The 14,217-nt window shown below is 36.5% G+C and overlaps 1 protein-coding gene across 3 annotated transcripts in view; it reads left to right on the top strand.

Annotated features, from left to right (window-relative positions):
- The window catches only part of GNG2 (G protein subunit gamma 2), a 103,378-nt gene extending 90,401 nt beyond the window's left edge, over positions 1-12,977 (top strand). For all 3 annotated transcript variants that reach the window (XM_039865128.1, XM_039865126.1, XM_039865127.1), the window contains one exon: positions 9,783-12,977. In XM_039865128.1, coding sequence (XP_039721062.1) covers positions 9,783-9,911 — 129 coding nt within the window. In that variant the 3' untranslated portion in view covers positions 9,912-12,977. The remainder of the gene's footprint in view (positions 1-9,782) is intronic.
- The last annotated feature ends 1,240 nt before the right edge of the window (positions 12,978-14,217 follow it).

Raw genomic sequence — 14,217 nt, 5'->3', positions numbered from 1 at the left:
AAAATGAAGCAAAACATTTAAAATTTAATTCAGGTGTACATTAATAATTGAGCATAAAACTTCATTTTCATGAGTCGATATAATTTTTAAAAACTTGGTAGATATTTGTTAAGCACCAAGTACGTGCTTAGCCTTATGCATTGTACCTCAGAACTAGAGAAGTAGTACTGTAAAGCCTTGATAATTTGAAATCTCTGGGAAATGAATTTTTCTGAATAGCCTCATTTTCAGGCCAGACAATGTCTCCCTTCTTAAAACTTTAACTATTTTGGATGACAATTCTCAATGTCTTTCTTCTTTTATTAAACAGAGTAGATTAAATATAAGGTACTTTTCTTGATGGTTGTTTTGAAAATTAATTAATTATTCTATTTCCTTTTTAGAAATATCCTATCAATATATACCATCAGTTTAATATCACCTTGGAGGAGAGGGAAAGGAAAGCCTACTTTGAATATTAGCACATTATTTTATAAATAAAAATAGTAGATATTTATCTATACATTTACAGTTTCTCTAGTATCACAATCAGTGTTTGATCCTGGGTGCTTTTCACAATCACAGTGGAAAGATCCGTTAGACTCACCTTTGGCCAGCAGCAGTGATGTGGGGCCACATGGTGACTTACTGCTCTCCATTCCCTACATTAGTAACATTGCACCCCATAGCACCTCTGGTATTTTCATATAATTCCAAGGCATAACAAAGAAAATTGAGGTTTTTCCTGTATTTTCTAAGTGCTTAAGCTCGATGTTTAAGTTTTCCCATATTTAAATGACATTAATGATTCAAAGAAAAATAAAGCTTTAAAGTAGCCAGCAGCTTTTTACCTGAGTAAAAGATCTTTCTAAACAAATGTCAGACCAATCTCTCCTAGTTTGAAAATTCTATGACCTCTTCCCAGAGGTTTAGCAGTTTCTTTTGCCTTTAACTATACTGCCAGGCCTGTGACAGGCAATGTTCAGTGTTCACTAAAACGCACTGCTTCAAGCCTCCATCCCAGTGTAATCTTTGATATCTTTCTAAGCAAGAAATTAAAGTTGTCAACCTGGATGGCTCCATTCAATGCCAGCAACTCATCTGAAGGAGTGATTGAATGGCTGATACCTTAACGCACAGGCAGCTTCCCACATGCATAGGCAATGACAACCTGTCAGTGCTTGCTTCTTTGCCTGATGGGTTGCAAATATTGTGCGACATCAATTATAGGATATGTCTCAAAAAGTAGAGTTGGGTGGAATTAGATAATTTGAGGTATCTTAAAAAAAGATATGTCTCAATTTCAGAACGTAATGAAGATGGAGCTATGTCCTTGTATACTGTTTAAATTCTTGGGTCTGTTTTATCCTTACAGACAACTGCTTCTTCACAGAGCTGTCAGGGTGCCTTCCTAGAGCAGATTCCTTTTTGTCAGAGCCTGAAATCACAGTCTGGTGGTCTTTACTGGAACCATTTAGAGTCCCCCTCCCCTTACTGCCTGGTTCTCAGTCCCACTCTGGTTTGGCGAGGCCGCTGGATAGCTGGATTTCAGCAGTCGTCAATCTTGGGAGAGTCTTGCTCTGATCAGAAGTGAACTCCTTCACTTGCACATCAGTTTCACCTCCTTAACCAAGGACATGCTCCAGCAGTTCACCACCACCACCTGCCCGTCCTGAAGCACCAGTTTTTGTTGTCTGTTTTGCCATTTCCATCAATATACAAATATGGTGTTATTTTTCCATCTTAAATAAAATGTTCATTTTTACTCTTGAATCACCTGCTTTCTCTTCCAGCAACTGACTCATTTCTGCTTTGCAGCATAACTTCTTGAAAAAGTGGTCTGTATTCATTGTCTCTAATTTCTCTTTTCCCTTTCTTTTGATACATTATTTTTACTCTGGATATAATCTCAAAGGTATAGAAGAGTTGCAGGTACAGTGCAAAGAATTTTGTTTTGCCCTGAACCGTTTGAGCATGAGTTGTCAACAAATGCCTTATCACCTCCAAATACTTTAGTGTGTATTTCCTACAAGTAGAAATATTCTATAATCATAATAACAATAATCAGAATTAAGTAATTAACATTGATACACTGCTACCTTCTAATCCTCAGACCCCATTTAAGTACTACAAATCACCCTAATAGTGTTCCTTTTAACAAAAGGAGCCAGTTCAGAAGCATGTGTTGCATGTAATTATCTTTTCAGGCACAGTTCCTTAGACTTCCTTGACTTTTATGACCTTGACACTTTTGAAGATTATATATCATTTATTTTGTAGATTGTTACCTAATTTGGATTTATCCGATATTTATTTATGATTAAATTCAAGTAACAAAACTATGGCATTATTATAGAACTGATGGGATATTTGTCTCATTGCATTCTATCGATGGCATATGATTTCAAATTGTCACTCACTGGTGATGTTAACTTTGATTACTTGATTAAGCTGGTATCTTCCAGGTTTCTTCATGTAAAGTTATTCTTTTTTCCTTTGTAGTTAATAAATATTTGGAATTTGGGGGAGGTACCTTGAGATTATTATCCCGTTCCTCATCAAACATTTTATTTTTAAAAACTGTATTTTGTTATATTGATATGGACCCATGGTTTCCTCTTTTATTCAACAGTTTATAATCTGCTACTATCGTCATTTATTTTTTATGTTTAAATTGGCACAGACTAAAAGCTGGCTACTGTGTCCTTTTGACATGCCTCCATCATTCTTTGAGTACTTCCTTAATTTTTGGCTCAAAAAGATGTTCTAGGATTCTCTTGCTATTCCCCTGCTCCAGTCCTAGAATCATCCTCTTCTCCAAAGAACATTAGATAACTTCGAGAATGGCATTTAGAAATCAAGACGTGGGTGTTAGGTGCACTCATTGCTGAAGTGTTGCTGCTCCTACTTCTTCTGAGTAGACAAAACTAGAGAACACACACACACACACTCTCACACTTTTACATCTACGTTTATTACTTTGTATATATGTGTCTATATAATGATGAGTTCAAACAGGTCCTGTCCTACACCACAGGGTTCTATCCAACTTTCTACTTTCTCTATTTATAACTCCCTTTACTGAACGAGAACCTGGATCCCCTTATCCTTATTTCATCAACTCCCCCGTAGGGAACCAAGCTCCCACTTCTCAACCTTCCCTCCGCACATCGATGCCTTCACATCCCATCTGAGTGCTCACGCTCGTCACTGGGCTGCCTCCTGCACAGATCCTCTCCTCCCCCTGCCCAAGCTCTGACACCCCACTGTGGGCCCCTGACCTAGTGTAGAAAGCTGCCTTGCTTGGTCTCACACAATGCCTTGAAGATTGAATTCTTCAGGAAGAAGGAGGAGGAGGCTTCATTTCTTCCTAAACCCATTCTAGCAAGGCTTTTATTCCAATTCCCCTGAAGCTTCTCTCATCAAGAGCATCAGTGATTCTAGATTGTTAAATCTAATGGTCAATTCTCAGTTTTTGTCTTATTTGACCTACTGGCAGCATTTGACATGGATGATGTCTCTTTATTCTTTAAAGCACTTTCTTCATGTGGCTGTCAATACTCTCCACTCTCGCGAGCTACTCCTTCTACATTTCTTTTGCTGGTTTCTCTTAGGTTCCCCAACATCTTCCATTGAAGTGTTCCAGAGCTCAGCCCTTGTTCTTCTCTTTTTTATCTAAATTTACTCTCTTGATGATCTTCATTCCCAAGGCTTTATGTACCATCTATCTATATGGCCTCAATTCCCTACTTCACAGCTCTAGTCTTGATCTCTCTCCCAAACTGCAGCATTGTATATCTCACTGATAGATATTTCAGTTTCAACCTAAAACTGAATTCCTGAAGCCTTAATCAACTGAAATGATGCCAAATTTATCTTTCCATTTGCTCAGTCCAAAAACTTAGAATTACTCTTAATTTTTCTTTTTTATTCACACTCTACCTCTAATCCATCAGAAAATCTTGGAGACTATATTCCAATGCTGTTTACCTAGAATTATATGACTTTGTACCACCTCTGCTGCTATTATGCTCTGAACCACTGTTAACTCTCATTTAGATCAGCAATATTCTCCCGAGTAGTCTCTGCTTCTACCCTTGACTCTCATAGATTCCTGTTCTCAACACAGCATTAAGAGTGCTCTTTTATAATATGTCAGTGACTCCCCATTTCCTACTGTAACCTTCATTCTTTAAGCTTTTACCCAAAGATTGATTGCCTTCTCAACTAAGCCTAACTACTGTAACCTGTTCTTCATCACCATCCCCCCAATACACACATTCTTAATCCCTTTTACTCTGCTTTACTTTTCATTTTCTTATAAAACTTACTACCTTCTAACATTATCTATAAAATTTATTATATTTTATTTTCTGTTCTCTTTATTCTCCCACTCAAATACTATAGAAGCAATTTGATTATGCCATGCCTTGGAGTAGTTCGATTCATTTTTCTTCATTTGTGAATTGTTGAATTACTTGAAACTATGGGTTTGTAGTTTTCATCAAATTTGGAAAATTTTCCACCATTATGTCTTCAAATATTTTTTGCTCTCTTCCTCTTTACCATCTCTCTCCTCTCCTTTAGAGACTTCAATTATACATATATCAGGTCACTTAAAGTTGTCTTCTAACTCATTGTGCTCTGCTCATTTGTCTATTCTCTCTCTGCTTCATTTTGGAGAGATCCTTTTGCTATCTTCAAGTATATTAATCTTTTCTTCTGCAATATCTAATCTTCTAATTCCATATAGTGTATTTTTCATCTCCAGAGATTTGATTTGGGTCTTTTTAATATCTTCCATGTCTTTTTCTTATCATATTTGTTTTCCTCTATTATATTTCCTTTTTATTATATGGACAATATTTACAATAGCTATTTTAACATTATCCTTATCTACTAATTTTATCATGTATGTCAACTCTGGGTCTTTTTCTTTGGATTAATTTTTCTCATTATGGGGAGATATTTTTTTTTTCTATTTATTTCATGCCTGGTTTTTAAAAAAAAAAATCGTAGACGTGAATTTTATCTTTTGGCATGCTGGAATTTTCCTGTATTCCTTTAAATATTGTAGTCTATTAAATATTTTAATTTTGTTCTGGGATGAAATTAAGTTACTTGGAAACATTTTGATCTATTCAAGGCTTGCTTTTTTAAACTTGACAGGTGAGTCCACAGCAGCCTTTAAGCTAGGCCTATTCGGCACCTCTACAGAAGCAGTGCCTTTCTCAGGACTCTGCTCAGACCTCAGTTATGAGGTTTTTCTACTCTGGCCAATAGAGACACAAATTATTCTGGCCTTGTGTGCTCATCAGGGATTGTTTCACTTGGTCCTTTCTGAAATTCTTTGCACAGTCTCAGGCAGTCAGTCTTCTGCCACACATGTTTTTCTCAGTTTTCAGCTCAAGTCTTGAAGGCATCCTCGGGAGGCTTCATGAGCACGTACATGTGCTCTCACTCTCCCTGCCTCTCTCTCTCTCTCTCTGTTTCTCTGTCTGTCTGTCTGTCTGTCTGTCTCTCTTCTTCTCTCTCTCTTTTAACCTCAATTCAGGGACATTCCTGAACTCTGTTTACTATTCACTACCTGTTCTTTGGCCCAGAAACCATTTTCATGCAGTGAGCTAGAGCAGTCATTAGGCTTGTCTCCATTCTCTCGGGGATCACTGTCCTATGCTGCATGTTGTGTAACATTTTAAAAACATTTGTTCGTATATTTTGTCCAATTTTTAAGTTACAGCAAGAAGGTTTAATTGATCCCTGTGACTCCATCATAGTCAGAATTGGAAGTCTACAATACTATATAAGTTCCACAGGGACAGCAATCTTTGTGACTTTTGTTCCCTAATTATTCCAAACCCCCAGAACTGTGCCTAGCATATTAGGTACTCAGTAAATATTATTTTAATGGACTATTTGTTGAATAAGATTATGTTTGAAAACTCCTTCAGCAATTATTTGAGTATTTACTCTGTGCTGGGCACTGATTACACAGTGGTGGATACAGCAGATATGGTTCCTGCTTTCATAGAGTACTTAGAGGGAAAGACAGATATCAAACAGCAAATAAACAAACAATGGTCATAATTATGAATTGTGAAAAATATTTTTCTGTGAAGAAGAGAAGGTGGTGCTCTGAAAGAGAATGATGAGGAAAGTCATTATTGGATGAAGTAGTCAGTAAAAACTTGACAAAGAGGCAGTACTTCATCTGACTCCTAAAGGGAGAGAAAGAGCTGGGCTGTCGAGGCAATGGGGATATGTTCCAGGGAATTTTATATGTGAAGCTCTGAGGCTTGGAGATGTCGCAAAATTAGAGGACCTCCTGTGTGGGGAGGGAAGAGTGCCACAACATGAAATTGGAGAAATAGGCAGGCCTGAAGCAGGCAGAACCACAGGCTGTTTTAGGATGTTTCGGTTTTCTACAAAGTACAATGGGAAGCTATTGAAAGTTTTAAATAAGGGAGTGATACGAACCAATTTATATTTTAAAAATATTTTTCTAACTGTACTGCGTAATTTGTTTCCTTTTAAATTACAAAGGAAACAAATTATATTGAAATACAGTTCATCATAATAATTTTTAGAAAAATATTCGTGATATTGTTATATGTGTACTCCTTTATTAACTTCTTATATAAAAAGCTGCTAATGCTACTATACTGTGTTGATGTGTTGTCTATATCTATAATGGAAAGAAATTCTCATTTGAGGTTAGTGAAAATAAAGATGTAATTTTTTTACAATTGAACTTCACAGACCACTCCTTGAATTCTACCCATGGGCCTTGTCTCAGTCTGTTTAAGCTGCCATCACAGAGTGCCAAGGACTATGTGGCTTATAGATAATAGAAATTTATTTCTCAGTTCTGGAAGCTGCGTCCAAGGTGCCGCCAGATTTGGTATCTGATGAGGGTCTGCTCCCTGGTTATAGAAGGCTATGTTTTCATTCCTCGCATGGTGGAAGGGACAAGGGAGCTCTTTGGGGACTCTTTTATTAGGGCACTAATCCAATTTATGGGGGCTCTGCCTTCATGACCCAATCATGTCCCAAAGGCTCTACCTCCAAATACCATCACACTGGTGATTAGGATTTCAACATATGATTTGAGGGAGACACAAACAATCAGTCTATAACCGATCCCTTGCGAATTTTAACTTAAGAAGTTATTTCAGTAATAATGAAGAAAGATGGTAGAGGTTCGAACTGACGTAGTAGTAATAGAGATGACAATAGAGGACAAATTTGAGATATCTTTAGAAGAAGAATCGACAGGACAGAAATGGGAGAGATTACCTAGAGTTATTGGGGAAATCTTTAGAAAAGAATTAGGCCTGGCAATATAAAATGTAAAAGAAGCTGTGTACAGGATGTGAGCAGGAATAATCAGAAAGCAAGATTTGCCAGGTACACTATTGCTGTGACTAATTGTAAGGAAAGGTACGGGGATGACAGCTATGGATTAGAATGGAAGAGCATTCATAAAGATTAAGTCGGGCACACTGGGACACATGACTTGGCCAATCAGGAGCTGTGAGACCTAGGATAAACACCTAATAAAGCCTCAACTTCACATATTAAAGATAAGGATAATAATAGCTTGTGACCCATGATGTTGTTGTAAGGATTAGATAAGATACTGTGTGTAAAGTGGCTATCACAGTTCTGACACATAGAAAGGGCAGATAAATATTAGCAATTATTCTAACTACTGCTAGGATTCTGACATTATTTTGGACTATTGCCCACAGGAGATTGCAATCTAATTGAGGAAGCAAGATAAAACACATAACATATTTTGAGAAGGAAATCATTCAGAATCAAGTGTTCAAATATAAGATATGACCAATTCTAAGCTATTAATTTTTCCCAGGATAGCGCTTTCTGTTTTATAAAAAGATTTTGAAAATTTCTGCCACATGTTTGTGAACATTGCAAATGAAAAACAGTGGTGTTGGATTTCTTCTTAATAAGTGAGTTTTAGATATTATTGCTGCTTACAGCTAAGTTCCTATTTGATATAATAATGATTATGACTCAAACTAGTAAAAGGCACCAAAAAAAGTAATCAACATTCTCAAAGTCTGTCCTTGGCTTTCATGTAGAGAAGCTAAGACAAGAACAGGCTGTTTCCTTTCATTCTGTCATAGTAGCATTTTATAAAGATGCACAAAGAATTTTAATCAACCTTTGGAACTAACCCTGCATTTGAGTAATTTGTATGTAGATGGCTGTGGCTTAATGGCAAAACATTGGGGTTCGAGTTCTTTTTCTGCTGCGTGCTTTGCTATATGACATTGAACAATTTGTACAATGTACTGAGCTTTAATTTTTATCTATAAAAGGAGAATAACAGTTTCTACATCAAGATTATTGTATAGATCAAAAGAGAAAACTTAAGTCAATGCCTGAAACAAAATAGGAATACAATAAAAATATTTTTATAAGCAGCGTAATGCCTATTAAAGAGTGAGACTTTATGCCAAAAACTATAACAAGAGACAAAGAAAGGTCATTTCATAATGATAAAATGGTCAATTCTTCAAGAGGGCATAACAATCATAAATATCTATGCACCCAATATCAGAGCACCTAAATGTATTAAGCAAATATTAACAGACCTGAAAGGAGAAATACATAACAATACAATAATAGTAGGGAACTTCAATACTCCACTTTCAACTATAGGTAGATCATCCAGGCAGAAAAATCAATGAGGAAACATTGAACTTAACCATACTTTAAATCAAATGAACCTAACAAACACATACAGAACATTTAATCCAACAGCAGCAAAATACACATTCTTCTCAAGTACACACGGAACACTTTCCAGGATATGTGACATGATAGGTCACAAAACAAGTCTTAGCAAATTTCAGAAGTCTGAAATCATACCAAGAATCTTTTCCAATCACAGTGGTATGAAACTAGAAATCAATAACAGGAGGAAAACTTGAAAATTCACAAGTATATGGAAATTAAACAACATACTCCTGAATAACCAGCCAGTGGATCAAGAAGAAATAAAAAGGGAAATCAAAAAATATCTTGAAACAAACCAAAAAAAAAAAGGAAATACAACGTACTGAAATTTCTGCGATGCAGCAAAAGTAGTGATAAATGCCTACATTAAGAAAAAAAAAAATCTAAAATAACCTAACTTTATACCTTAAGAAACTTTATAAAAGGACAGACTAAGTACAAAATTAGCAAAAGGAAGAAAAAAAACAAAGATCAGAGTAGAAATAAATGGAAGAGAGACCAGAAAAATAGTAGAAAAGATCAGTGAAACTAAGAGCTATTTTTTTAAAAGATAAAATTAACAAACTTTTAGCTAGATTAATAAAAAAGAAGACTCAAATAAGTAAAATTAAAAATGAAAGGAGACATTGCAACTGATACCACACAAAAAGGATCATGAGAGAATACTATGAATAATTATATGCCAGTTAATTGGATAACCCACTCTCAGGGCTGTACAGATGCAGAGTTGAAACTTACGTGACCCTGACTGTGAGCATCTCTTTCAGTTTTGTGCCCTAAGTGCCTTACTCCCTTAACCCTAGTCCTGGACCCACTTGCAACAATCCTGTGATGTCACGATCTTTGCAGATGAGGAAACAGAGGCTTATGGAGGTTGAGTATCTTGCTTCACTTTAACTCGAGCTAGTAAATGGTGGAGTTAGGATTTGAACCTGAAATCTTGAGGGCAGTTGGACACCACAGCCTGAGCTTTAATTGACTGTGCCTGAATTCATGTGTCGTCTAAAGTTTCAGTGGTTATTGTCTTTTTTTTCCAGGTATCCAAGGCAGCTGCGGACTTGATGGCCTACTGTGAAGCTCACGCCAAGGAAGATCCCCTGCTGACCCCTGTTCCGGCTTCAGAGAACCCATTTAGAGAGAAGAAGTTTTTCTGTGCCATCCTTTAAGTCTTCACGAGGAGCCTGAAGAGCCTCGGGGCTCCTGGGACACTGATGTAGAGTTTTTAGCAAAGTGGGCGTCTTTCTAGTCCACAGCATTTAAAGAGAGGGAGGAGAACCATCCTGGAAACTCCAGGCTATGCATGTTTAAAGAACTGGTCCCCTTTATGAGAATGAAAGCCGATTCACAGCCTGAGTTAAGAAATCTGATATCTGCAGAACTGCCTGGAGGAGGGGACTATGTAAAGATAAAATCGGTGTCATTTCTTTTCTGCTCTCCCTCCCCAAACTTTGTTTCTGCTTCGTATTTAAAAAATAAAATTCAATCAGCTGTACTGAGCTAAGATATGTATGAACTTCTCGGAATGACTATCGCCTTTAGAAATACCCTTTGATCAGCTGAGTTGTCCAATGTAACCTCGGTTCGGTTTAATGGCATTGATGTCTAGTCTTTGTGCCTTTGTTTTCTTTTTTATTTCTCTCTTACCCTCCTCCTACCCCTCCCTATTAGAGTAGTACAGAGATAAGGCTGGACTTGTCTGTGAGACTGAACTCCAAGGATGAGCACTCAAAATGTTTAGAGAGATGTCCCCCGTGGTTTATCCTCATGGTAATAACAAGCAAACAAAAATGCCGTTTGTCTGTGTTCTCTTATCACTATTCCTAATATTTGTACATGATAGCTTTGATTCTGCAAGTAAAAGTAAATCATGTGTTGTGACTGGTGCTTTCATATATTTGTGACAATTTTTGAGTAATATTGCATGAAAATGTCCCTATGTTACATCCATTCAGAAGTTTTATTGTTCTACTATATAAAGTTTCGGAAAAGAATGAGAGAGAAAAAAGAAGCAGGGAAGGAAAAAACTCAGTATCTTGAAAATTGAGATTACTTCAGAGCCTTAGCCAAGCCTAAAATACCTCCTAGTTATCAGTGGTATTAAAAACCTCTTCAACATGTTTTCCAGAATCCGAAGCATTTGGGTTTTATCCAGGATCCAGGGCAGCACAGGTACCACCAAGCAGGAGTGGTAAGGATTCACCATGAGCTGGGAGGTGCTTTAGTCATAGAGTTAGAACAAATTCCTTTTTTCTCTAAATCACAGAAATTCTAAATTGAAAGAATGCTTTCTGTGCTCTTCTTAAAACATGGCCCTCATTTGTTCAAGTATCAGGGAAAAGAAAACCCATAATGCCAGAGAAGACCCATTCTCAGAATCCCAGCTATTTGCCGGCCAGGAGAAGAGAGCAGGTGGGGTCCTGGCTCTTTTCAACTGAGATGGTCTTTATGTGTCATCCGTTTTTTTCAATAGAATCTTTTCTTTGTTTCTGTTCTCCATCTTGTTTGTTAGAATCTCTCAGTCTTAATTTACAGCTTTCTTGCAGCTGGAGCCCTCTCTTCCCAAGAGATGATATTGGAAGTGATTTTTTATTGCAGCTCTAGCCTCTATCAGTAATGAGAGGCCCTGGAAGCCTTTATCATTTTTTTTCTGTGCCATGCTTAGGCAAAAGAGGGCCTCTCTTAGATCTTGTTTACTTTGAAATCCCAAGACCATTTCCAAATTAATTTTATTCTCCTATCTTTCTTTCCTCCTGCTTTTTTTTTTTAAGAAAGGATGAAGAAAGAGGAAAAGATGATAAAAAGTCTTAATATCCCAAGGACAGATTTTGAAACACATTTGGTAAATACTTTCCTTATCTCTTATGGGCATGCTGGTAAAAGAATAAATGAATCCAATTAAAGCTCACACCTGGGGCAGAGGGAAGAGAATACTGAAATATTTGTGAAATCTATGAATTCACTTCTATAACCAGATACTTCTGTTCTATTTAAACCTGGGGATTTCGTTACAGTCAGTGGGACAATAATCAGGATTTACAGAGGGAAAGCTCTAGGAGAGTATTTATTAAACTACATATTATACCATTAGCTTAGTAATACTGTGGAATGAGCTAAAAACCCTGTTCATTTTTTAAATGAGCCAAAATATGAATTGAATATGTGGTCACATAAAAATAACTGTGCATAAGCAGTCTTTGGTGGTAATTAAGGTGTCTTTATAAGACCCAGATGATTCTCATAATTCACGCCATTTGTTTTTCTCAGAAGAACTCTATATTTTAACGTAAATCTAGATCTTAGGAGCAATGAAAATGGAATTAAAATTTTAAGAAGCACCATAAAACAGCTCTGGTAATTAAAAGCTAAGGAAGTTCCAAACTTAATGTAACCTTGTTTATAAAAGGAGAGAGAAGGCAGTAAATACAGAGCCCTTCTGAAATTAAAGAAAATGTTTTTTGGCTTTTGCATAATTTTTTGTCCTATAGTATGGAATTACAATACCAGAGTCTTTACATGAGTTTTGGTTTATTGATATTTTTACTTATTAAGGGGGGGAAAAAAACTTTTTTGATTACTTATGCTTCTCAAGAGCTTTAATTCTTTTAGAAATTCAACAATCATTTTCACCAGCATAATTTTATCTTAAGGGGCAACTTAATAGGAAACTTAGTTTAGTTATTCAAGGCCCTAATTTCTGTGTATAATATACTGGATAGTAATGAAATCACCATAGAATTAAACAGTAACAATAACCATTATATTTAGAAAAAAATCTCGCCTCATTTTCAATATTAACTGTTTTCTTTTTTTTTTTTCAATTTAAACCAAATACTATTTTTTTTAAATCAGAGGTTGCAAATAAGTACTTTGATCTGAGGCAAATTTTGCTAATAATATTTGAAAGAGATTGCTTACCAAGAAAAAATTTTAAACCATTTCTTCATACACTCACAAATGGAATTTTGAGAAATTGAGCGTGCTGTCTTAGAAAATTTTTGTACTTTTTTTTCCTTGCTTCTAGCTGCTCTTGGCAATGGTGAATTGTTACATATACATTAATGTTTTCCCAGCCCCAAAATTGTTGATGTTTTTCCTATATAAGATCTATGGAGTGTGTCTTTCAAAGAGAGGGAAGTACAGAAATGTTAAAGCAGAAAACCTGAATGCGATGTGCACATTTTCATCCCACATGGACCATGTATTTGTTTTAATAAATGGAATTTTCAGACTCATTTCATATGCAGTCAATTTCATTGTGAAGGCCTGTGGCCCACCTCGCCAGTGGGTTAATTTGAGAAGGGTGATAACACATAACAAGATGGATGCAGAACTAGAAATCCATTGACTTTCTCTAAGGCTTTGTTAATAGTGGTGCTCCAAGAAAGGAAAAATTCATATAAGGCTCTTTAAAAGCCTTTTTACATCTCAGGTACAGAGCTTGGGCACAGAAGAAGATGATGGGATAGAGTCCAGGGCTTTGGCAGGCTGGACCATGAAGACAGATGAGCTGCATCTACACTCTAACATGCCATGGGTATGCCACACAGTGATTTTTCCCCAAAATAAATAAATAGAACACAGAAAGTGCTGTTCCACATAACGTTTTCATGATTTAAAAGGGATACTAGAGAAGATAAATACTTAGAACTCTAGATTCAGAAGCTCCTCGGAGATATTCTTAGTCATGAAAAGCTTCTGTATGTCCTTCAGATTATGCCAGTGAGGAATAAACCCTGTTAATGAAAATGCTGCATCTCCTCGGACCTGTGCCGGTGCCCATAGCATCTTTAAACCACTGATGAAAGGGCCACTGGAGTTCATACATTTGTCCATTTACATCACTATTTCTTAGACTGTGGTCCCTGGACCACCTGCTTCAGAATCACCTGGGATACATATTGAAAAGGCAGACGCCAGGCCCTGCACTAACCCAGAATTTCTGGCAGTGGCACTCACTGCATGCTATAGTCTGAGTACTCATTTAAGAACAATTAACCCTTGAACAATGAAGGGGTTAGTGGTGCCAAACCCCTCCCATGCAGGCAAAAATCGGTATATAACTTTTGACTCCCCAAAAACTTAACTACTAATAGCTTACTGTTAATTGGAAGCCTTACGGATAATATGAACAGTCAATTAACATATTTTTTAGGTTATATGTATTATATACTGTATTCTTACAATAAAGTAAGCTAAAGAAAAAATGTTATTAAAATCATTAGGAAGAGAAAATACATTTACAGTACTATATGTATTTTTTTAAACCCACATATAAGTTGGACCTGCTCAGTTCAAACTCGTGTTTTTCAAGGGCCAACTGTACCTGAGAGGTAGATTTTCATGATGCCTATGGAAAGCCACAAAGCAATCGTAAATATGCTTGTTCTAATTCCTACTGCACAGGAAGTGGCTGCCTGCGCGTGAACATGTAAACCGTGGCTGAGAATCTAGGCAGGTCCTGGACATGAGACA

The sequence above is a fragment of the Pteropus medius genome, unplaced genomic scaffold (assembly GCF_902729225.1).
Source record: "Pteropus medius unplaced genomic scaffold, Ma_sr-lr_union100, whole genome shotgun sequence".
NCBI classification, from domain to species: Eukaryota; Metazoa; Chordata; class Mammalia; order Chiroptera; family Pteropodidae; genus Pteropus; species Pteropus medius.
Note: the sequence above shows the minus strand (reverse complement) of the source record. Positions and strands in the feature narration are given on the sequence as shown.